Raw genomic sequence first — 24568 nt, forward strand, 5'->3', positions numbered from 1 at the left:
ATGGGCTTAGAACCTGATAACCTGTTATATGAAGCCCCCTTTCACTGCTGGAAAGTTATAGCAACCATGTGTAACGGGTGGGAAGCCAGCTTTCCCTCTCTGCATCCTTGGCTTGCATGGGGGGAGGAGGATTTCCCAGGTTCTCGAGCCATGCAGGAATCTCCCCGTCCTTCCCTAAATTGCCTTCTAGATCACTGAAGGAAGGAATCAGCAAAGGAATAGCTTTTCTGCTAACAAAGCTGAAAGAATTTTGTTTTCCTGAGAAAGCAAATTTGTCTCACATACTTGAGCAGAACCACTCTGTCGTTTCTGACGAAGATCTTATACAGGCAGTAGATGTTGTTTGGGTAGTTCTCAGAGGAGGAAGGACTGGTGATGATCCCAGCCGATGCGTTGTATGTCCCACCACAGGCTGCAAAGAAAGTCGCACAGAACAGTTACTAGCCGCCGTATGGAATAAAAATGTTAAGATATTTTATATGGTTGCGCATTTTCCCTTAAGGGAGATAATAATTATTTTTTTTAAAGTAGCTTAAATCCCCTTCATTGCGTTTTCAAATAATTTTGATTTTTCCATTGGGGAAAACATAAGAGACAGTAAAGGAGTAAAAACAGGGAGGACTATCTTAAGGCACATTTTAGAAAGGAGTATCTGTCAAATTAACAGCCAGAGTGAAAATAAGGAGAAAGAACATTTCATGTGTGTGGTATAACTGCCCAGCCCACTATTTAACTGACAGACTGCCAGAGAGATGATGCCAATAACTGGAAGTTTAGGCATGTTCTGTCCATAGAGATCTAGGAAAAAAAACACTTCAGCCTAGAAATCCTTAAAAATACAGATTCACCTGTCTTCAATTAAGAATAGAATATTATAAGGCAAAGTATTCGAAATCAGTTTCAGAACTTTCAAGCTTTGTTGCCTCTATGGGTCAGAAGCATAGTTCTTAAGTTTCCTGTTTTTATATTTAGTTGTGAGATTGGTAAAAACTATGCTAGCCCAAATCTGTATAATTTATCTTCCATATGCGTAAGGAAGCTGGGCCCACACCCCACTCTGACTCCACAATTAACTGCCCAGAGTCTTTAATTAGACCCACCAGTCAATATCACAAAAGCCATTAAAGTGTAATACAGCGCCTCTATTCACAACATCAAATCACTATAGTATTTCTGCTTCGGCCTACATATGAGAAGGATCAGACTGAGCCACTAAAGATGGCAAGGGCTTTGCTCTCACAGAAAGAAAGGCCTAGGTTTACTTTATGATTCCAAAATTACGATGACGTTAGTGTATCCTGATATTTCTGTGGCTTATATACCATCAAGGGACATGCTCCACCTGCACCTCTTAGGACATGAGAAACAATTTGTGGTTGCCATTTATGGCTCTTTCTTTATTTATCATTTGTGCCTCAGCTGAGCTCATTGCAGGGAAAGCACCTCTCTCCATGCCTGTAAGAATTCATGCACTCAGACCCTGGGTACATCTCTCAGGAATTAAATGTCTAAGTTGGGCACCGAATACTCTGTTTCACTCAATACACAATTATGTGGTCTGTGAAAGTTTATCAGTGCCTAAATAAGTTCCATCTTCATACACTGTCAAGACTTGGAGTCAGGATCAACAATGCTCTTTAAGTGAGACTTAGGTACCAGATATATTGAAACTTGGATACCGTGTTTAGAAAAAGGAGAGATTAAAGAGCAGCAGAATATAAAGCAGGGGTTTAACTCTCCAAAGCGGCAGTTGTTCAAAAGAAGAAAGCAAATATATTCTCCTTTTTGTTCAACAAGGCAAGAGGGAAGAAATATTAATCGCTCAGTCTATCAGTGGTGCCAGCAGGCCAACAAAGCCACACAGAAGCCTACTTTACAAATGATAGCGTTCAGGATTCAGAGAGCAGCTAATGTGAACAAATTATGAAGACCCTTTTCACAAGTGAAAAGACATTTTTAGTCTTCCCTGTGGATGGAAAAAGTAATTTATTTGTCGGGAAGCTATTTACCTTTGTAACATTAGCAATGGGTTTCGTTAAACAAAGACAAAGCAAAGCAAGGAAAGATTTTACAAGCTGTATGTCTGATTGACTGATGTGGAGAAGCTGTGGGGAAACGATGTCAGCAGACTTCCCAAGCAGAAGGGGAGAAGACGATTCAGGATAGGGAAATCATCTTATGATATTTTTAGACTTACAAAGGCCTTTACCCAGCCTGTGGCTTGTCTTTTCCCTCTGCTTTTGTTAGAGAAAAACTGTAAATTATAATAACATAGTTGAATGTATCAACCTTTTTCTTTGCCTTTAGGGCTTGTGCATTTTGCATGTCGCTTAAAAGAATCCTTTCTTACCAGAAGATCCATACAGATATTCTCTTATATGTCTTCTAAATTGACAAAATATTATTTTACCTACTAACAAAGTGACTTGGGGAATAAAAGAGGCATCTGGACATTTCAGAATGATTCAAGCCTAAAGACATCTTTATATAATGAGTGAAAAGTAAGACAGCAAGAATTATCACTTTAACTTAAATCACAAAATAAATCTCAATCCCCATTTGATTTTCAAAGAGAAGTTCCAGCCAGAATTCATAAAAATGTCTCTTTTTAAGAAAAGATTATCTCAATATTTTTGTACTACATATCTAATTGATCATTTTTTCCCTTAAAATCTCTGCATCTTCAAGTCGGTGATTACTGAATCACAATGAAAACTCGCTGTGTAAATTACTCAAGAAAAACTAAGAAAATTGCAAACGGTATCACTATAGCTACTCACAGATGAGTTGATAGGAAAACTTGAATCCGAAGTCCGTGACATGCGAATTGGAGTAGAAGTTAAGCAGCACTGGGGCAGCCAGCGTCATGGGATCCAACATCTCCTCACCACACACGGTAGCGACAGGTGTGGAGGAGACGCTGTCACCCCTGAGGATGTGCACACCGTCACTGTCGCAGCTTCCGGTGAGGGCAGAGCGACCTGTGCAGGGTATGGAACAGGTGACGCTATGATCAGAAACAACACAATGAATGCTGTGAACAGTAAAACAAAATGTTAGGATGATCCGAGCAACTGATAGAAAATTAAAGTAAGAACCAAGAGACAACTTGGAATGGTCAGCTTCCAGCTTTGTTTCCTGATGAGACAATGTTTACAGCAGACTCAAAACAAGGACAGGCATGAGAAAATGGCAAACTTCACGATAGATATTCTACCCTGAAAAAAATTCAAAATTGTCTTCTTTTATGAGATAATTCATTTAGTGTAGTAAGGATAAACCAGGGACAACTTGTCTCCCAGGGGATGTTTGGCAACATCCGAAGACATTTTTTGCTGTCCCACTGAAGCCAGAGATGCTGATAAGCATGCTGCAGTGGACAGAGCCATCTCACAGGCCAAGGCCTCCTCCTGCAAAAAGCCACTCAGCCACAAATGTCCACAGCATCCCGCTCAAAGCGTGTGTGCACACAGGAGACTCCTGCCATGGAAATCCCTTCACAGTTTTTCAGTGTTCACCCAAATAGCATTAGCTTAAGGCTTTAACGATTGTAAAATTACATGTCACTTTTCTGTTTTTAAATTATAAAACAAATATATATATAAAACAGAATAAGTGGGAAATTAAAAAGAATTTTACAACTAAACTTATCTGGCCATTTTGACAGGTGACTATATGCTGACTGGATCATATGCCTTGGAATCTTTTATAACCCAATTTTTATTAACATAAAATAACATAATACCATGCATTTCTATGTGATTAGTCTTAAAACATTGATTAATACATACATCAAATTCAAGATTACTATGTTCAGTCAGTTCTCCATGTTCAATAAATTTTATGTTCTCTACATTTGATTAAAAATATTTTCTCAAAACAAATATTGTTGGACACAAATATTGGAAGCAGTTTCTTATTCTGTCATTAGAATAAACTTTTAGAGTTTGAGTTCCTGGCAAGCTTCTTTCCCAGGTTTACCAAGAGGCCTTTTGGAAAGGTGTTACCAATTCACAGCTGCACAGCACTTTGGGGATTCGACCTTCTTCTCCCTTCTACATTTTCATCACCCGGTAGACAACTTCACACCCACTGGTAATCACTCTCTATTCCCTCTGCTATTTTTATTGCTCTGCCAGCTCTATACAACCACAAATGGACTTTCTGTATCCACGGATTTGCCTATTTTGAACATTTCACAGAAACAAAACTACACAGTATGTAAATTCTTGTGATTAGTTTCTTTTACTTAACATAATGTTTTTGAGGTTCATTCATGGGGCAGCATATGTCAATACTTCATTCCTTTTTATGGCAGCATAATATTTCATTATGTGGTTATATCACATTTTTAAAAAATTCATTCATCAGAGTCAAGTGTGATGGGATATGCCTGTAATGTTAGCACTCCGGGAGTGAGCCAGGAGGATCACAAGTTTGAGCCTAGGCTGGGCAAATTAGTGATTTAGTGAGACTCTGTCTCAAAATTAAAAAATAAAAAGGACAAGATGTAGCTCAGTATAAAAGCCCTCGGTTTAACCCCTGGTACTGAAAAAAAAAATCATCAGTTGACAAGCCTTGATAAGTTTTCACTTATCTTGGGTATATAGCTAGGAGTAGAACTGCTGGATCAGGCATTAACTCCATATTTAATAATTTGAGACCCTGCCACTTTGTTTTTTTGAGTCGCTGTACATTTTATAATCATACAACGTATAAGGTTCTGCTTCCTCTAAATTGTTGTCAACACTTGTTATTGTCTACTTTTAAAATCATAGCCACCCTAGTGATGGGGAAGTGGTAGCTTATCGTGGTTTTGATCTGCATGTCCCTGACTAATGATACTTTCCATGTTTATTGTCCATCTGTATATCAAGTCAATTCTACCCTACAGCTGGACAGATGTCATCTTTCTTTCTTTTGAGCCCCTGCTTTGAGGAAAGCTACCCTACAGCTGGGAGAGGAGCCAGCCTCATGGCAAGGCTCATACTGGAGTAGCAGAGTAAGAACAAGAGCAGGAACATATTTGATGACATCATTAAGACACTAAATCAAGCAGAGTTAAGGCTCTTTCCTGTTTAAGGCAGGTTGATTTTTTTTCCTGTAATTGTGCTATAGAAATTCCTAACCAACATGGGAGCACTTTGTTGTTATTATAGTCATCGTTACTGTTGTTTACAGAATCTCACCATACTATGTTCTGTTGACGTAGGACTGCCTGCACCAGGGCAGGACACTGGTCCCAGTGTAGGCTAACTGAATACATTGGAACTGTGAGTAAGAGGAGGCAATGGTAGCAGCCAAAGAGGTTAAATTAGAAAACACTGTCAGCCGTGTTTCCTAACACACGAAGGAGTAATAAAGCAAAGGAAGTTATCAGGCAGAAAGCACCAGAAAGGGCAGGGAAAGAGAGCATGGAGAGGGGTCCTGTCTCTGATCCCCTGTTCCAGGAGTCCTTTACTCTCTTCTTATTTTTAAGCTGTCCTTTGATGAGACAAGGAAACTCAGAATCCTTCTAATAAACTCTACTTTATATCTAAGCAACTTTGAAGATAATCTACTACTTTAAATTCAGAGGATCTTGAGAAATACATTTATCTTTATATATCTGTAGATTAAAAAGAGCCAGGGGCTCCTCCCCACTTTTTGGGTCTGAGTATTAGATTAGACAAAACTGATTTTTTAATTAGAAAATATTTATGTAGTTTAAATTTTAATTTAGGAATGTATTTGGCTCCTTAGCTCAGTTTCTATCCATCTTGAAGATATTTTGAGGCATCAATTTAAGATTCTATTTATTAAATTAGCCTCAAAGAATTTCCTTATTTTGAAAATCCTAGAATAGAAAAGCTTCTAATTGGTCATAAATGTGAAAGACTTAACTTTAATGACTTCATCATGTAATTAGAAGCCATGTGATACTGAGAAAAATAAGACAAGAAAGAGATTAAATTCAGATTCATAGTTTGAATACTGCCAAATTGTGTACTGTAATTACCACTCCAGAATTTTTCTTTAAGACACCAAAAGCTCAAATGGATTTTAAAAATACAGAGTAGATGAGTTTGAAAATAAAAAAGAGTTTGTATTGAAAAAATATCTTTATTTAGCAATAATGTGCAAAGTTGTAAGACCAAAGAGAATGCAGGGAAATATTCTTGATACTAGGTTAAACCCCTGGTCTTGTATTTGTTAAACAGCCTGCTATGCAGGTGCCTTTCAGTTTAAAGTTAGTTTATAAATTATTGGCCTAAGGATGTAGATTATCACAGTAATACTCAGCTTAGAAAACTACAGGAAGGCTATGACACCTAAGGTAAAGTGTGTCTTATGCTTGATTATTCTTCCAATTAGTTAAAGGAACCAGCTGAATTATAGAAAGTTTATCAATAAATAGCAATTGTATATTGAGACGTAGTCCGAACTCATTAGCTGTTTACAAAAGGTAAGAGACAAGAAGAAAGTTAGAATGAGGATCAAACTGTATAATAGACAATGTGAAATAGGAAGAACAGGTCCAAAGGGGAAGGGGAAGTGAGAGGGGTAGGGGACAAGGGAGGAAAAAAATATGAGAAAAGGAAAAAACTGGAAACACAATCTTGGTAAATAGGGAGAGGTAGAGGGGGTGAAGGGAGGGCAGGGAAATGGGAAAAAAATAAGAACCAAGATATATCATGTAAAGGTACAATTCCCAAAGACGAATGTCATCATATTGCTTACCTAAAATGTACCAATAAACTTCATGAATTAAAAAAATAAGAAAGTTAGTTGGGGAGATTAGACAAAGTTGAGTGGGGATGTGAGGGAATTTTAATTTCTTGATAGACATCAATAGAATATATAATTTAAAAAATCATTTAAGATAATCCGCTTGTTCTCAAAGCCTGACTCAGTAAAACTGAAAATTGTGAAACTCGGCCAAATTTAATAGATTAAAACATCCTTCTATCTTTTCTAGTAGTCATTTCTTTCACACAGGATGTCCTTACAAGTTTTATCCATAAGAAAGCAGACACCCACACAATGCCAGAACTTGGCAAAGTTACCCATATCTAAAGATATATCAAGGGCTACTAAGAACAAGGTAATATGTCAGAAAACATGTTATAAATACTGCATGACAAGAAATCAAATAATATACACATATCTTTTTTAAGCGCCACAAATCACATCAGTGGATTAGATAAAAAATATCAGCATAATTCTTCCATGAGATGATAATGGGTGATATAGACAGTGGCCATCAGAAAATAATTGTATGCTTTTCCATAATTAAATGAGGAACCAATTGCATATATAATTAAATGTACACAGGACTCTCAAGTGGATTGCAGTGAAGTACAATTGGAGTGACTATCTTCTAGGGAGAGAGAGATACGAACTTTGTCAAGATCTGGACAAAGTTCTTTAAGAACTAAGCTAGATGTCAAACTTGAGTTTGTGGCCAAGAGGTGGCATACAATCAGGCAGGGGAGCCTGTCAGGAAGAGAGGCGCCCTGAAATCGAACAGGACAGGACAGGCAGTCCCATCACTGTTACTTCTATCCCCAACAAATGAGTTGATACACATTTACTGCTGAAACATTTGAGCTGTAAAATAATTGTCCATGATTTGTTTTTATGGCTGCTTCCACCTTCCTAGCACACAGTTATTGTTTGGGACGGGTAGGGTTCTATGTAAAGTACTGAAATTTAATTTTTATGACATTTTTGTGGACTTTGTTATAGTGCAAGCTCTAATTCTGAATTCTATTATGAGTCTAATAGAATAGACTCATATTCTATTATGAGTCTATAAATTTGGAAAGAAGTGAAAGAAAACTTAAGGTCGAGTAATGTGGCAAATGGCAGAAACTCGTGGAATTTAGATCCAGACTCTAATTTTTCTTCAGAGTCCTGGGGAGAGAGAGATAGAAGTGCCCAAAAGGACTAAACCTAAGGGAGACTCATTTGGTGAGGACACTGTGAGGCTGTAGATCAAATCAAGCCTTTTCAGCCCAGTAGTAAAGGGTTTAGGGACGGCAAGTGCTTTAAGGGAAACCATGGACAGACGTCTGTTCCCCGCCTCAGTGGCTTCTCTCTGCAAAGCACGGGAATGGGTCTTTTCAGTGGCAGAGTGATTCAGCAGACAGACGCACAGACTAGCGCAGAGCTAAGCACCATCCAGTGTGAAGGCCAAAGCCTTCCCACAAAGCAAGTTCCAAGGTAGCACAGGCGAGACAGGAATCTCACAGAAACTAAGCTGTTCCCTCTAGTGCTCTGCCAATTTGAATAAAGTATGAATAGGGAATATTTCAAAAGAACCGTTGCTCAATTTCTTCTAAAACAATTCATTGTGAAATGTGCCCACGTTCTGAATTCTTTAGTAACAATTGAGAAAGCAAAGGGAAGAAATGGTAAGTTGCATAATGCCACTTTTCTGTACAACGTAAATGAGGGGCAACTGACAAAACTCAATTATTGTGCTGTGTGATGAGCAAAGAGAAAAATCTAAAAACTAAATTTTCTTTCCTTTTAGCATTATATCAGATATAGCTTGTAAACCAGGACTTCAAACTAAAAAAAGAGAACCCAGGAAAATACTAGGTAGGACTTTCTAGCTGATGGCTCTGAAAGTCTAGCCCATCCCTCCTTGGACTTCTGAGCCTGTCCCTAGAAGCTGAAGGACAAAAGCATGTATCCCTTTGGTGGTCCCCATGCATGGGCTAAATGCTACCTGACCAGCCAATGTGCACAAGTATTACCCTGGATATGGGCGACCCTGAGTTCATGATTAGCCCAGATGTAAGCCTTTTTAATGCAAAATCTCCAGGGGCTGGGGATGTAGCTCAGTGGTACAGCACTTGCCCAGCATCCATGAGGTCCTGGGTTTAACCCCCAGCACCGCCCAACAAATAAACAAAACCCTTGCTATCAGCAAGATGAATGAATGTTACTGTCCAATTGTAATGATAGAAAAATTGAGGCATAAAAGGCATCGGGTTATCTTGGGTTAACCTCATCTGCTACATGCCTCATCTAGAGTAAAAATGGGCCCAATAACTTTTCTAGCAGCTTGGGGGGATCAAGTTGGCCACATGAATAAAAGTTCACAAAAATACACTTCTGGATTATTTAGGAGCCATTTTTTTTTTTTTTGGTAATGGGGATGGAACTCGGGTCCTTGCGCTTGCGCAGCAGGCGGCAAAACCACTGAGCTAAATCCCCGACCCAACTTCTGGATATTTAATATTTATTTGGAGAAATAAACTAAGTATTTAATAACACTTGATTCCAAAATAAGCCCAAATAGTAACAATCTGTAGTTCGTAGGATGGCTTATTTTGGAAATGTAAAAATATTGAGAAAGTTGGAGAAACTTAGGCCAACATAAAATAACACACTTGTAGAACAACTTACTTTGTAGTGAGTGGAAAGCAGGTCTCGGAGCTTCAGTGCCTCCTGGGAGGAAAAGCTCCAGTGTGCAGCTGCATAATCAGTATATGTGCCTGAGGGGTCAAATCCACCCTACCTGGTGGTCAGTGTTTATTTAGTAGCCACAATGAAGGGACAAGAGCGCTTCCCCATAGAATTTTGTAGCCTGGGATAGCCCATCTTCTCCTTGCAAGTTCTATCTTTTTGTGCTAATGGGCCATTAAGACAACAGTTCTAGAACCTTCCTGTCCACCTAAGTCGGCAGTGACCCCGCTGGCGAGCTGGGCTCAGCAGTCTCTTGGAATCAGTTCCTACTGCACATAGCAGCTGAAAGGCCAATACTACTTCAACAGAACTCTGACCTTCTCTGAGAGCAATCCTCAGTGGTATCACAACAGAAGTGCACATGAATCCCTCAGGCTCCCTTTAGCAGGGCCTGGGAAAGGTTATTTTTGCCATAGTCAAAGACTCTCCAGTTTGTTGGTATTCAATAAATGTCACCGTTGATGTGGTCAGAAGTAAGAATCTAATTATTTGATTAACATTGCCCTTTGTGGGGAATCATCATGATTAATCTATAGCTAGGAATTATCCACTTAGCAGTGTGAAAATGTTGAGCACTTGTAACACTGGAAATGTCACGAGACCTTTCCATAAGGCTATCATCTTGCCAAAAAAAGTCTGACTCTTCAACTGGGTGCAGATTAGCAAAACATTACTGATTAGTAGTAATCAGCCTGGCATTATTGACTTTCATAACTACTATTTTACATATCCAGGCATGTGCTTCATAACGATGAGGATACATTCTGGGAAATACATCATTAGGTGCTTTCATTGTGCATCAGTATGCACTTACACAAACTAAGATGGCTACATCACCACAAGATGATACAGTATGAGACTACTGTCACATAGGTGGTCCACCATCGATCCCCAAATGTCCTTATGTGATGCACGACTCTTGCATGAGTTTATAAAAGCAAAGTGTTATTAGAAAAAAAGATAAAGTAATTTGCACAAGTCATGTGATTAGGAAGTGGCTGGCCTGATGTGTAGACTCATCCGAAAGTCTATGCCGGTTCCCACACACCACACGACAGGAATGCTGAAGTTTGCTGCCCTTTCCCACCCAGAAAGCTAAGCCCAGGGAGCTACTGTTTCAGCAGGTGTGAGGTTCCTCACAGGGCACGCATGCTGCTGGTATCAGTTGTGCCTTTGTGACCCTGGAGTGCATTTACTGGTGAATTCTCTTTTGAGTCTGAATGGTATCAGCATACAACATTCTCATGTTTAGGTAATTTAATGTAAAACAAAAGCACATGTGAATGTAAACTATTAGCTATGTGTTTCCTGTTACTCAAATAACTTTCACTCATAATAAAAGTGAAACAAATGGTATGAAGAAAATAACAATCATCTATGAATCACACAGTGATAGCAAAATACTGCTTCACAGCCTTACAGATTTTATTCCCACGTGTGTTACTTCAAATAGAAACTGGATCATCCTATATAAACCTCTTACCCACCCTCGTGTACATCTTTTTATGCTACTGAGATTTTGTGCCAGCAAAGGGTAACAGACTACATTGTACTTTATATTCCACATTCACAGTGACAGATATCAATTTATAACTGGCGTTTTCTAGCATGTGATAAAAAAATACAGCTGCAGAGTTCTAGGAAAAGAAGGTTATGTCATAGAAAAAGGAAAAAGTGTGGGAAGCTTTATATAATTTCTCCATTTATGAATGCGTCATTTTTACCTTTTTGTTTTTACAAACTTTATTCAGAATACAATAGAGCGGTTTGCTAAGTGTTGACTTTTCTCTGCCAAGAGAGACTAACCCAAAGAGAAAGACATCCTAAATATGCAGAAGCAGCTTCACAAACACTGAAGTTTATTATTACAACTGTGAGGGACTGAAAATACTCTCTTACAGGGGTTTCTTTTCTATGTCCTGGTACACATTAAGCACCAAGTCGTGTCTATGGCTAGCCAGAGCCTGGCCCAAACCAACAGCCACTGTCCCATCTGCCATCTCTAATGCTCTAAGGCAGGGGTGGCCAACCTATGGTGTGTGTACTATTTGTTTTTCTTCTAAGACCAAAGATGTTAATGTCTGAGTTGTTTCTTTCTGAACTAAAACCTCAGTATTCAGGTTGAACTGCAGCGTTGGCACTGTGCAGTCAATGGGTGGGTTTTGGGTTGCAGGTTGGGCACTGGTCCTTAAAAGGTTTGTCATCACTGCTAAGTTTGGGAATGAGCAAAAGAGAGAACCCTGTGGCTAGGAACATCAGCACTAAGCAATCAGAACAAGGAAGATGAAGGTCACAAAGAAAAAGGAGAAAAGGATAGCTCACAGCAAAGTTAATGAAAGCAGAATACAGGTATTGATCTTATTAATTCACTCACTCAGTACTTGTTGAGCACTTATTTTGACTCACAAGACAGTTTCTGTCACTGTTTAGTTTGGCGTGTTTGTAAATGCATTCACATTTATGTGTATAGAATGTAAGTGGAAATAAATATAATAAAGGCGATGTTAACATGTAACATTTCATACTAATTTTCTTCAAGCAATTTATGTGATACTTATGTCCTTAAGGTTTTTATTCTATTTTTCCACTTCTGGATGAGATCTATAGAACAGTATTTCTGTTCTTTAAAAATTGGGTGGAATTTTATTCACATTTACATTAGATCTACTCTGTAACATATATTTATTCTTTTCTTCAAATGGCAGTATTAGACTGTCTCTATTCACCCTTGTTGCTTTCTGAAGAATTATTTGTAATTTATTCAAGAGTAAACTTACCTTCCATGAATACTATCAAAAGACAAGAGATAAGTGTTCGTGAGAATGTAGAAAAAAGAGAATCCTTTTACACTGTTGGTAGAAATGTAAACTGGTATAGCATTATAGAAAACAGTATAGAGGCTCCTCAAAAATTAGAACTAGAACTACTATATAATCAAGCAACTCCATTCCCAAGCATGTACACAAAAGAAATGAAGTCAGTATGTTAAAGAGATAATGGTATTCCCACATGAAGCACAGCATTATTCCTAGTAGTCAAGACATAGACTCAGGGTAAGTGTCCGTCGGTGGATGAATGATGAAGACAGCACAGTAGAATACTATCCAGCCTTAGAAGAGAAAGTCTTGTCATTTGTGACAGCAGGGATGAACCTGAGGGGCATCACGCATAGAAAGAGAAATACTGCATGATTTCACCTTCATGTGAAATCTAAAACAGCTGAACTCATAGAAGCACAGAGTAGAGTGGCGGTTACCAAATGCTGGGGAAAGCCAGATGGGGAGATGTTTGTCAGAGAATACAAAACTCCAGTTTATTCTGCAGAAAGAATAAATCCAGGAAACCTAAAGTACAATATGGTGACTGGTGACTATAATTAGCAACAGTGTATTCACGGCTTGAAAATTGCTATGAAAATGAATTTTAAATGTTCTCACCACCAAAAAATTCAATGGAGTTAATGGATATGTTAAGTAGCTTGATTTAGCCATTCCACAATGCATACATACATCAAAACGTCATATTGTACTCTTTAAAGATACAACTTTTGTCCATTAAAATTAAATAACTTCTTGAAAAAGAGCAAACTTACCTTCCAAATGGAAAGACTCAAAAGTCAGGATAACCACAGACCTACGATGCCCCTTTATCAGGTAGGTGCAGTTCATATTGTTGTCATATCGCTTTGGGAAGTTTGGAGAGATAATGGAACCCGAAGAACTAGTGAAATTATAGCCACATCCTATGTGAGAACACAAAAAGCATCATTAGAACATTTGTTCTCACACGCAGTGTCGAATCCCTAAAGAAAAGGTGTCATTCCATTAATTCTCTAGTGACAACTTCCTGAGATATTCCAACTGGAAGAAGCAATAACTGAGAGGAGGAAGGTTTGATTTTAAAAAAAAAGTCTGTATAATGAAATACTAAAAGAAGGACAAATTTGATTCATTTGTAGACAATGGGTGCACTTGGAAATAAACCAGACCCAGAAGCTTAAATACCACACGGTATCTCTCCTTTGCGCGAGGCAAAGTACGAAGAAAGACGATGATAAAGGATATCCAGAAAGGGACAAAGGGATGGATCTCTTGCAAATGGGAAGAGGTCGAAGAGACCAAGGGCGAAGGATGGGAGAAGGGGAAGAGGAAAGAAGTAGAATATGGAAATGCCAGGTGCTGGAACCTAATAGCCTCGGCCGATATAAACATTACATGCTATAACACGGGCTGAGATTAATAATATGAACAAGAATGGAAATAGGGAAAGGGAAATTAGAGGACGAGGGAGAGGAGGGAAGGGAAAGGGATTTAAAAAAAAAAAGAAAGAAACAAGATATATTATGCACATGTACCCATTCCCCAAGGTGACTGCAAATGGTACTGCAAACACATATTAATAAGAATGAAAAATGAAAAATAAAAACCACAAAACTAAAAGTAACTATATGTGTAAAGTAAGAATATTTTTAAAATATTTAGGTGCTAAGAAGTAGAAATTTTACCACACATAAATCCCTCAACATTAAGGTATTAAAAAGGATAAGTTAGCGAAGACGGAATATGGTTCATGTAAATTAATGAAATAAAACTGATACAAATCATTTACATTTAACTAGTATTTTACACATTTAATGGTTTGAAAATGTCTTATTAGAAAACTATTATTAGTTGTTTATAAGAAAAATGGTAGTTGCTTTTAAAAATTAGCTGAATTTATAATTCTTATCACATTCTCACATGAATCCTTGGTGTCAGAAATAAAGAAAAACATCTTTTCATACAGCCATTACCTAGTTAGTTCATATCATTCCCTGAGCCACCAATTGTGAAATGATCTTTTTAAACTGATATGTGTACTTCAACATATACAAAACTCTGAAGGCCTAAATAAGGGATGGGCTCTTTCATACCTCCTTCCCACTATCTTCATTCTTTTATTTATGACTGAACCGTCCATTTGCTGCATTATTCTAATTCCTTTTCTGCAATCTTCACCCACTCAGCGATTTGCAGTTAGTGGCCACGTGATTTAATTCAGCGAGCAGGCACAGGCCGTTGCTTCTCGGGCTGGGAAACTGCTACCATTCCCACCTATCTAATTTGCAAGCAGTGGTCACGGAACTGGCTCTATGTAGCCAGCTAGGAAGCAAGAATCCCCAAGAAAGTGGCTCCCAAAGTTTACTGACATGAGAGGCCTCTGGACAAGAGTGCAAACACACAAGCCACATGTGTGGAAATGCCGGCTTCAGATGGATCTGGGCCGATGCCCCAAAATCTGCAAGTTTTTCAACCCAAGAGATTCTGACATAGGTAATCAATGTCCCCTGAGCCGGGCACCGTGGTTGTCTAAGCACCTGCCAAGGACCTGCTTACTCTGGATTCTAGGTTTGTGTGTAGCTGTGAGCTGGGAGCAGTAAGTCTTTTACATCATTTCTCAATTGACCTACTGTTCAGTGGAGCTCCAGTCTTGTTGATTTGAAAGATGGGTATCCTTTCCAGACTAGGCCACTCACTCACACTCCTTGCCGTGCATCCCCAGCTCAAGCCACCCCTGGCATGCTGTGCACTGCACCCCAGGACTGCCTGTGGCACCCACTCTCTTTCAGTCACCTCTGGGTTTGGTTTTCAGTACTACTTACGGCTTACGAAGGCTGCAGAGAAGCCCTGGGCTGGCGCCTCCTGAGACTGGAATGCCAAAGTGAATGCATTTCTTGGTATGATGATGGGGCTGGGTGCCACGTCCCCACACCATGTGCTCAACAGGTCCACAATGGTCTGCTCAGGTCCTGCCCATACCTAGCAGGGTCACAAGCAGGAGTTAGTACCCGTGGTTTTCTCCTAATGATACTTTAATGTGCTTAGGCTTTAAGATAATGGTCATCAGGTACATATAGAAAAAACATAATAGTAAATAAAACACAAGCAAATCTGAAATAGTTAAGTTGATTTTCAAATATTCTGTCCCCGTTTGACTTCCAAAAGAGTCGTGTTTATTTTTGTTTCGCTATGGATTTTAAAAACTCAATCACTATCATATTCTTCTGAACTTCCAGTTGACCCAATCTAGCTGAGATTGCCTTCCCAAGACACATCTGCCAATGTCTGGAGGCATTTGATCTTTGGGGTGGTAATATCTAGAGGGTGGGGACTGGGGCTATCAATAAACACCCAAGATTCTTCCCATCCCCCGTCCCCCACCACACACAGCTGAGAATTACCTGGTCCAAGAAAGTAATTGGACATGGGCAGTCTCACTCAACCATTCAACATTTTCTTCACCTCAAATTATACAAATTTATTCACTTTGAATATATCTCTTTCAAAGATATTCCTCAAGTAGAACAATAAAACATCAAGCCATAATAAGGGAGATTTCAATTGGGAAATCAGCCAAAGGAAGAAGTGTGAAATAGCACTGATTCATGGCACTGATTTAATATTTCTTAGCTCTTTAAGGCCATGTCATTTCAATTGATTTTCAAACACTGGGTATCTAGTTAGTCACCTCACTGCAGACAAATCATATTTGCCATTTATTAGATACAGTAGGTGTCTGGCACTAGAGGTACTGAGAATGAAAGTACAGATATTCTGCCAAATGCTTAAGATGAATAAAAATGTCAGGAAAGGGACATTTTACTTAACACCTCCAATTTTACTTAAGGTTTAGGTTAAAACTCTAAAATTGTTTCCTCTTAATCAATTATCTAGGGAAACAGTGAACAAAATTTCTTATCTACATTTTTTTGTTTGTTTTTTTGGTACGGGGGATCGAACTCGGGACCTTGCGCTTGAGCGGCAGGCGCCGGAACCACTGAGCTAAATCCCTGGCCCTTATCTACATTTTATAAAATGATGAACATGACTTACTGAGAAATAAGTATTTGCACTATTCTGACAAAGATTATTACATTACTAAAAAGATAAAGATTACTAAATAGTAAGAAGAACATTTTAATAAAGAACCTCAAGTTTTTTTTTGAACCTCAAGTTTTTTAATGAACAACTTCAAACATGTTCAAGTGCTTAAAGTTTTCTGTAGTCATTAATTATGAATCTGACATTTGTACCTCTGACCTAAGAATATATGGTTAATAAGGATGATGCCAAAGATGACACAGTTACCAAGTACCTGGTGCCTCCCTGTCAGTCTAGAACTCATTTCACTGGCTGCGTGACCCAGGACTCATCAAAACTATATTGAATCTACAAAATGTCACCAAATTGCCATTTGGTCAAAAGCTCTCTGACTCGTATTAGAGTTTTATATAATTCAGCCTTGCTGCAAGTTATATTTTACTACACAAATAAGTTATTTTTTTAGAAAACAAGTGTTTATTCACATAATTACAGATTCTCACGCAGTTGTAAGATATAATACAGAGAAATCCTTGCACATAGTTCTGTCCCCTCAACTTTCATAACCAGGTTATTGACATATTTCAAAGCTATTCATAATCAGGTTGTTGACATATATGCAACCCACCAATTCACTTGTACTTGTGTAAATGTATTAATTTACATACAAGTTGTACACACAACTGCATTCAAGATACTGTACAGCTGCAACCCCAGGAGGATACCTACAGTTGTCTTTTCATGACTGTGCACAGTTTACTCCCACACTCCTTTCTCTAAGCTCTGCCTATTTGCTCTCCATTTCTAAACTACAGTCATTTCAAGTATTAGATAAATACTTCTTTGAAGACAATCAACATCATCTGCACCATCTACTGACAGTTTTATCTTTGTCCAACCAGTATGTCTTTTATTTATTTTGCTTCCCTCATTACAATATCTAGAACTTTTAGTATTATGTTGAACAAAAGTGGTGAAAATGAACATTCTACCTTTTACCAATTTTACAGGCAAAGTGTTCAATCTTTCACCATTGAGTATGAGAATACCTGCAGGGCTTTTTTATAGATGCTTTTATCAATTTGAATAATTCCTATCTATTCCTAACTTTCTGGGAGTTTTTACTATGAATCCATGCTTGATTCTGTAAAGTTTTTCCTATACCAATATATGATTATATGATTTTTTCTTTAGCATGCTGATATGATCCAACACACCATATTTTCCAGTGTTGGATCAATAAGCCCATTTGGAGTAAACCCCACTTATTCATAGTGTATACATCTTTTCATATGTCATTAGATTTAGGTTGTAAGAAAAAATTAAGAATCTTTGCATCTAAGTTCGTAACATATAGCCTCCATTTTTTTTGTAAACTGCTTTTAGCTGGTCTTGGTATCAGAGTAATTCTTGTCTCATAAAATAAATTGGGAAGTGTCTATTTTCTGAAAGAAACTAAAGTTGGTATGAATTTTTTTAATTAATAGAATTTTTCTAGAAGAATCATTTCTGGAGATCTCTTTTTCAGGAGCTTTTCAATTACAATACAATTGCTTGAATAGTCATAGGACTATTTTGATTTTCTATTTCACATGGTTGAATTTTGGTAGCTTGTGTTTATAGTGGGCTAAGTAGTGGCCCCTGAAAGATATATCCATATCTAAATCCCCAGATTCTATGACTCTTACCCTATTTGGAGAAGGGGTATTTTCACATGATCTAATTAAGGACCCTGAGATGAGGAGGTCAGCATGAATTATCTAGATGGGCTTTAAATACAGCAAGAGTCCTTACAGGAAGCACAGAAGAGAGACACAGAGGTAAGAAGGAGACATGGTGACCACTGAGGATAAGACTGGAACAACGTGGCCACCAGCCAGAGTGCTTGGAGTCGGCAGAAGCTTGGAGAGGCAAGAAATAATGTGTCTCACAGAACCTTTGGAAAGAGCTGCTGCCATTGACTAGGGACTTCCGGTTCCCAGAACTGTTGGAAAGTAAATTCTTGTTGTTGGAAAGTAAATTCTTGTTGTTGAAAGCCACCGAGTTTGTGATAATTTGTTATGGCAGCAGTTTAAAAGAATTGGCCCACTGGTCCAGAGCTGTTTAACTTATGAACATAAAATTGTTCATAGTATTCTCTAAGCATCTTTCCAGTGGCTGCAAGGTTTTGGTGATATCCCGTGTTTCATTCCCATTTGATATTGGCGATTGTGTGCACTTTCCTTTTATTTTTATCAACCTTGCTATCAATTTTTTTCAAACCATCTTTTTGTTTTCTTGATGTTTTTCTATGGACTTCCTATTTTTGGGATCATTAATTTGTTTTCATCTTTATTATTTCTTTACTTCTGCTGGCTTCAGATTTATTTTACTCTAGTTACTTGAAGTAATAACTTTATGAATGATTTCAGACTTTTATTTCTCTTTCGTGCTATAAATTTACTTTTTATCACAGCGTTAGCCACATGCTACACATTTTGATACGTCTTAGTTTCATTTTTACTCTAGTCTATGTAGTTTAACATTTTCTTTGACTCGTCTCTTTGATTCATGAATTCTTTGCTTAATATCTATACACGTTTACAGATTTGAGGAGTTTATCTCCCTGACAAAACCCACGCGTGAATGCTCAGGGCTTCCCACAGGCAACCACCAGTTTTACACGGCAGGCCTCCCTTGGGTCCTTCTCAGACTGGGCTCAGCACAACCAATACATTGCAGTGTCTGGAGGAGGTGCAGTCAGGACTCTGGGCCCCATGGCCAGCTACGTTTTTGCACATATCTGCAGGCCCAGCCTGGTCCTTCACTTGGAGGTCTCCTTTCCTAAGGTCTCCTTTCCTAGACTCTTGCCAGGAACATTTGCAAAGATGTCTTTTTATCAGGGGGATAAGAAAATTGAAAACGTTCTTCTCCATTTGGAATCAGTACTGAGAACTTTGTATCATTTTTGTTTGGGGCTCACTGAGCATGAGACAATCCCTATATCTACATTGATCTACTTGATCTTTATCAGGTGTTGTTCCATAAAGAATAAGTTTCAGCGAGAGAGCACTTTTACTTCTTTAGTTTCTTGCTTACACTTCTGCAGTACGTGATTAAAGGCTTGCTTGTGACGTTCACTTTGGCTGCTTGTTTTAATGACTACACTGATTCATTCCAGGTTAGTTCTCTCCAGATCAGCTCAACCTTTGGCAAGATTTCTGTTATTGCTTTTTAGCTTGCTTTTGATATGGTCAAAGAGAACACTCTGTATTTCAATTCTTTAACTTGTTGAGGTGTTTTGATGTCTCAGTGTATAATACATCAGTATGTTCCAAGGATACTTAAAATGTGTATTCTGCTGTCCTTGTAGAGTTTATTCTGAATATGTCCATTATATACCATTGGTTGATGGTTTTATAGAGTTCTACATCCTTGGTTACTATCCTTCTCTTGTCCTATCAATTGCCAACAGTGTTGAAGTTCTCAACTGTAATTGAAGATTTATCTATTTCTCTTCACAGCTGTCAATTATTGCTTCATGTATTTTGTAGCTCTGCTGTTTGATGCATACATATTTAGAATCATTCTGTTATCCTGGTGGATTGACCCTTTCATCATTATCTAAGATCTCTCTTCTGATGCAGTAGTAATTTTCCATACTCTGAATTCTACTTTATCTGATATATTATTGCCATTCTTGCTTTTTTGAATCAATATTTACATAATATGCCTTTTTTTTATCTTTTAACTTTAACTCTACCTATGTGTTTCAATTTGAAGTGATTTTATTATCACTTGGACAAAACATGTCTCCAATAATCATTATATTTTGATCGGTGTAACTGAACTATTTATAATTAAACTATTGATATGTATTTGTGCTTTGTCTGCCATTTTATTGTTTACTGTCTATTTAATGCTACTGCATCTTTTTCCTGTTATGCTTTTTAAAATTTCTTGGGGATCTATTTTGATTGAAGTATAGTGGTTTTGGGTTTATCTCTTCGTATAATTTTGGTAGTTGTCATCATTCTGGGTGTGAATATAATGTGTTATTATAATCATGTACAAGCATCCACACTGGACCACCTTGAATGAAGTGTGGAAGGTCGAGGTCTATTTAGGTCCCTTTACTTCACTGATTTATTTATTTTCTTGAGCAACAGGAGGTACTATCATGTTTGTTCTAGTTATTAAATATTACTCATAAAACTACAAAGACAGTTCTATCGTATGCAGACATTTCTGCTCTTTATATGTTCCTTTTTCCTTCTGAATAGTCCAAGATCCCTTCTTGTATCATTTCATTTTGTCTGATAAGCTTCCATGTGATAATCTGTAATGGTAGTCCCCTAGTGGTAATTTCTTTTAGTTTCCCTTTAAATGACAGCATTTTGTTTCTTCCTTATTCCTAAAGGATAATTTTCCAGATATAAAGTTTTTGGTTGAGACTTCCTCTATTTGAGTGCTTTCTTGTTTCTTTGGCTGCTCTTTCAATTGCATCCTCTTCTCTCCTTGAGGGACTGTAGTAATATGGATGTTGGACCTTTTATTATGGTTCTGGGATCTAAGGCTTTTATGTTTCTCCAGTCTCCTTTGTCTTGATTGTTCAGAGGGAGTGAATTCTATTATCCCATCCTCAAGTTCATCGATTCTTTCCTCTCTCATCTGAGTTAACCCAACAAGTTGTTTACAGTCTATTTTTCAGTTCCATAATTCCCATTTAGTCTTTCATTATAATCACTATTTCTTTTTTTTTCATTAAATTTATCGGTACATTTTAGATATGCAATGTAATGACATTCATCATTGGGAATTTGTACCTTTACATGATATATCTCAGTTCTTACTTTTCCCCATTCCCCTGGCCCCCTTCCACCCCTCCATCCCCCCCACATTTATAAAGACTTTGTTTCCATTTTTTCCTTTTCTCATATTTTTTCTTTTCCCTTCTTTCCTTTCCCCTACCCCTCCTACTTCCTCTTCTCCTTTAGACGCTTTCTTCCTGTTTCACATTATCTATTATACGTTTTGATTCTCATTTACACTTTCAGTTTCTCATACCAGGGAAACTATTCGGTATTTACACATGTGCGTCCTATTTATTTCACTTAAGAGTATGGCCTCAATGTGGATCCATTTAGCTATAAATGTCTCTAGTTTCTCATTCTTTATGGCTCAGTAGTATTCCATTTTATTAAAAAACAACAACAACAACAAAAAAAACAGGCAGGGGATTTAGCTCATGGTTTCGCAGCCTGCTGCACAAGCTCAAGGACCCAAGTTCAATCCCTGGTATCAAAAAAAACCACCAAAAAACAACCACATCTTCTTTATCCAGTCTCCAGTTGATGGGCAATTGGGCTGTTTCCATGTTTTAGCTATCACAAACTGTGCTGCTATAAACATGGGTGTGCATATACTGCTCTGGTATGATTCTTTTAATTCTTTTGGGAAGATACCCAGCAGGGCAATAGCTGGGTCAAATGGGACCTCTAATCCTAGTTTTTTGAGGTATCTCCACGCTGATTTCCACAGTGGTTGCACCAGTCTGCATTCCCACCAACAATGGAGAAGGATTCCTTTCTCCCCCCATCCCCACCAGCATAGCATTTGTTATTGGTTGAGATCTTGATGTTCTTTTGCTTTTTGGCTTTTTTTTTTTGGAACCAGGGATCAAACTCAGGACCTTGTACTTGCAAGCCAAGCATAGTGACACTGGGCTAAATCTTTGGCCCTTATAATCACCGTTTCTTAATTGAGATTTTATATTTTTATTTGTTCTGTCAGTGATAGTTGGAGCATTTTTATGACAGCTACTTCAACATCTTTGTCACGGAATTCTAACACATGAGTTATCTCAGTGGTGATATCATTTGATTGTATTTTTCTCATCACAGTTGTGATGGTCTTTGCTCTGTTATGATGGGTTCTTTTTATTGTATCCTGGACATTTTGTTTATTATGTTAGGAAACTCTGGGTCCTATTTAAATCTTTTATTTTAGCAGGCAGTCACCCTGTTTATGTTTTATATGTGATCTTGCATTCTTTTTTGGGCTGTGGTTCCAATGGCTATTTCATTTGCAGAATCTTTGGGGTGTAATTTCGGACTGCTTGGTTTATATGGTGCTACTGGGGTTCCTACTAGCTCTTGCGAGTGCTACCTGATGGAACAGAGGGTGCTTCATCTGGCAGGGGCTCCATGTGTCTCTCAGTTGAAGAGGAAGAATATAGTAGAAGTTCCTACCAATGATGCCTGGCCACGCCAATGTCTGTGGGTAGGGAAGGAACGACTCTGGCTCCTGGGGACCAAAAGGCTTCTTGGACCTTTGGCCATTCTGTCCATCTATAGTATCTTTGGGTGAAAGAGAATCTTGGGCTCAGAGGTAAAAGGGGCTTCCCATACAAGGATGCTTGCCATTGAGTTCTTCTTGCCCATTTAGTGTCTCTTGGCAGAAGGAGGATTCTCGGGTCCAGTGGGAGGAAAAGAGAACTTTCCTAGCACTTATTTTTGGCAAGGTTTGCAAATGATCTCATGCACTATGGGCTTGTGTGGTCAGAGGATCTTCTATTCTATTAGAGGATGAGTGAGCCCAAGTTATTTTTCAGCTTCAATTTTTACAACTGGAGAAATGAAGAGATTTAGTGAAGTCTGTACACTTGACACTGACTCATTACTGAGAAAAGAGTTCACTTATTTCATGGAAAAAGCAATTAGAAAAAGTGGATATTAAGTATGTCTTATTATGTGCATATTTTATATAAGTATTGGATTTTCATTTAAACAGGAAGTATGGATCAATAAGATATAAAACATAATTTGAGAGCTGATATGAAATAATAATAACATTAACAAAAAAAGCCATTTCCGCTCACTAGGTGATTTCATATTCCAAGTGCTGAACACTATTATGTTATGATATCATCTTACCTCTAATGCTTAAAACAGCCCTATTAAAGTAGGAGTCATTCTCTTCATCTTACAGTTGAATAATAGGAAACTTAAAAGTTTAATTAGCTCATAAAAGAACATGCAGGTGTTAACTATGAGAGAGAATAGAGTCCAGACTCCCGTGACCTTAGAATCAGTATTCTTTTCACTAAAAGGCATAGTCAGGCAGAGACATATAAGATACAGAGTAGCATGGATGAAATGAATTTATAACTACTTCAGTGCTGGTCACTGGAAAGTGAAAGTGCCCCGTGAGCAGGATCTACAACTTTGGAGAAAGACATCCTTGCTGACTGCCCCACTGCACTCATTTTTCTGTGGGTCTCTCATGGTCTTCTCAGCTTAGAGGATCTTAAGGCCCAAGGTGAAGACTGCATTAGCTGCTTCTCCAATTCTCTGTAATTTTTACAGGACACATTAAAGTTTGCCTGTGAGGCCACTGTGTTCTCTTGCATGGCGGCTCACCCTCCCATTCCAGGGGGTGCTTCTTCTCCTACTTTTACGTGGCTCAAACTCAGTCTGCAGAGCCTATTTTTTTCCTGTCTTTAAAAAAACTTTGCAAAAAAATAAAGTTTTCCTGTGATTGTACCTCGAATTGTAAAGGTATTTGTGCTTTAGAATCTATTAGAAAAAGAAGGAAGGAAGGAAGGAGGAAGGAAGCCTTCTCTCTTTAGTTTTCACAGAAAGAATAATTAATGATCAATTAATGAATTTGATAGGGTCAGAGAAACATCTCAACTGAGTTACCATTTCTAGATATTAGCAAATGAAAAATTTGCAGTGCAACATATGTATTGTGCCTCACATTTTAACTTCTATCCACTGAGGTTTCTCACTTTTATATCCAAGAAATGTGAGTGGAAAAACTGTCCTTTTCTAACACTGAGAAATGACCGAGCCATCTGTAGCCTAAATGTTTATGCTCGCAAAGCTAGTTCGGCTCCAGTTAAATAAATAAGCGCACTAACCTTCACAAAGCTGTTCTGACACTGTGCATTGCCACTGGGGATTCGGAAGTTGCTGTCAAAGCTGATCTCGAAGTGTTTACTTTCTTGAGTTATGACTGTCCAGGAACATCTGCTATTTTCAGGGAAATTCTGTGGCCAGTGCGGCGATCTGATTGTACCATTGTCTGAATGAAATATTCCACCACAACCTGAAAATTTTTCATGGAAAAAGTCATCAGTCTGCAAGGAAAATACCAATCCTGGAAACTTGAGACTGCTAGAGAAGAAACATTTCTAAATGTGAGCTCTAAGTTCATTGTTCCTTACACATGACTCATCTTTGAGGTAGGTTCTCAGCAAGAATTCT

The 24568-nt window shown here is 38.1% G+C and overlaps 1 protein-coding gene across 1 annotated transcript in view; it reads right to left on the reverse strand.

The window, feature by feature from the left end:
* Cubn (cubilin) overlaps positions 1 to 24568 on the reverse strand; it is a 259007-nt gene that overhangs the window by 35682 nt on the left and 198757 nt on the right. Inside the window, exons 54-58 of the mRNA XM_004859974.4 lie at positions 24223 to 24410; positions 15101 to 15257; positions 13052 to 13201; positions 2781 to 2981; positions 286 to 412 (exon numbers count right to left, since the gene is read on the reverse strand). Of these exons, the coding sequence (XP_004860031.1) occupies positions 286 to 412; positions 2781 to 2981; positions 13052 to 13201; positions 15101 to 15257; positions 24223 to 24410 (823 nt within the window). The remainder of the gene's footprint in view (positions 1 to 285; positions 413 to 2780; positions 2982 to 13051; positions 13202 to 15100; positions 15258 to 24222; positions 24411 to 24568) is intronic.

The sequence above is a fragment of the Heterocephalus glaber genome, unplaced genomic scaffold, assembly GCF_053883595.1.
Source record: "Heterocephalus glaber isolate CG9 unplaced genomic scaffold, H.glaber_assembly_v1.0 deba00000768, whole genome shotgun sequence".
NCBI lineage: Eukaryota > Metazoa > Chordata > Mammalia > Rodentia > Bathyergidae > Heterocephalus > Heterocephalus glaber.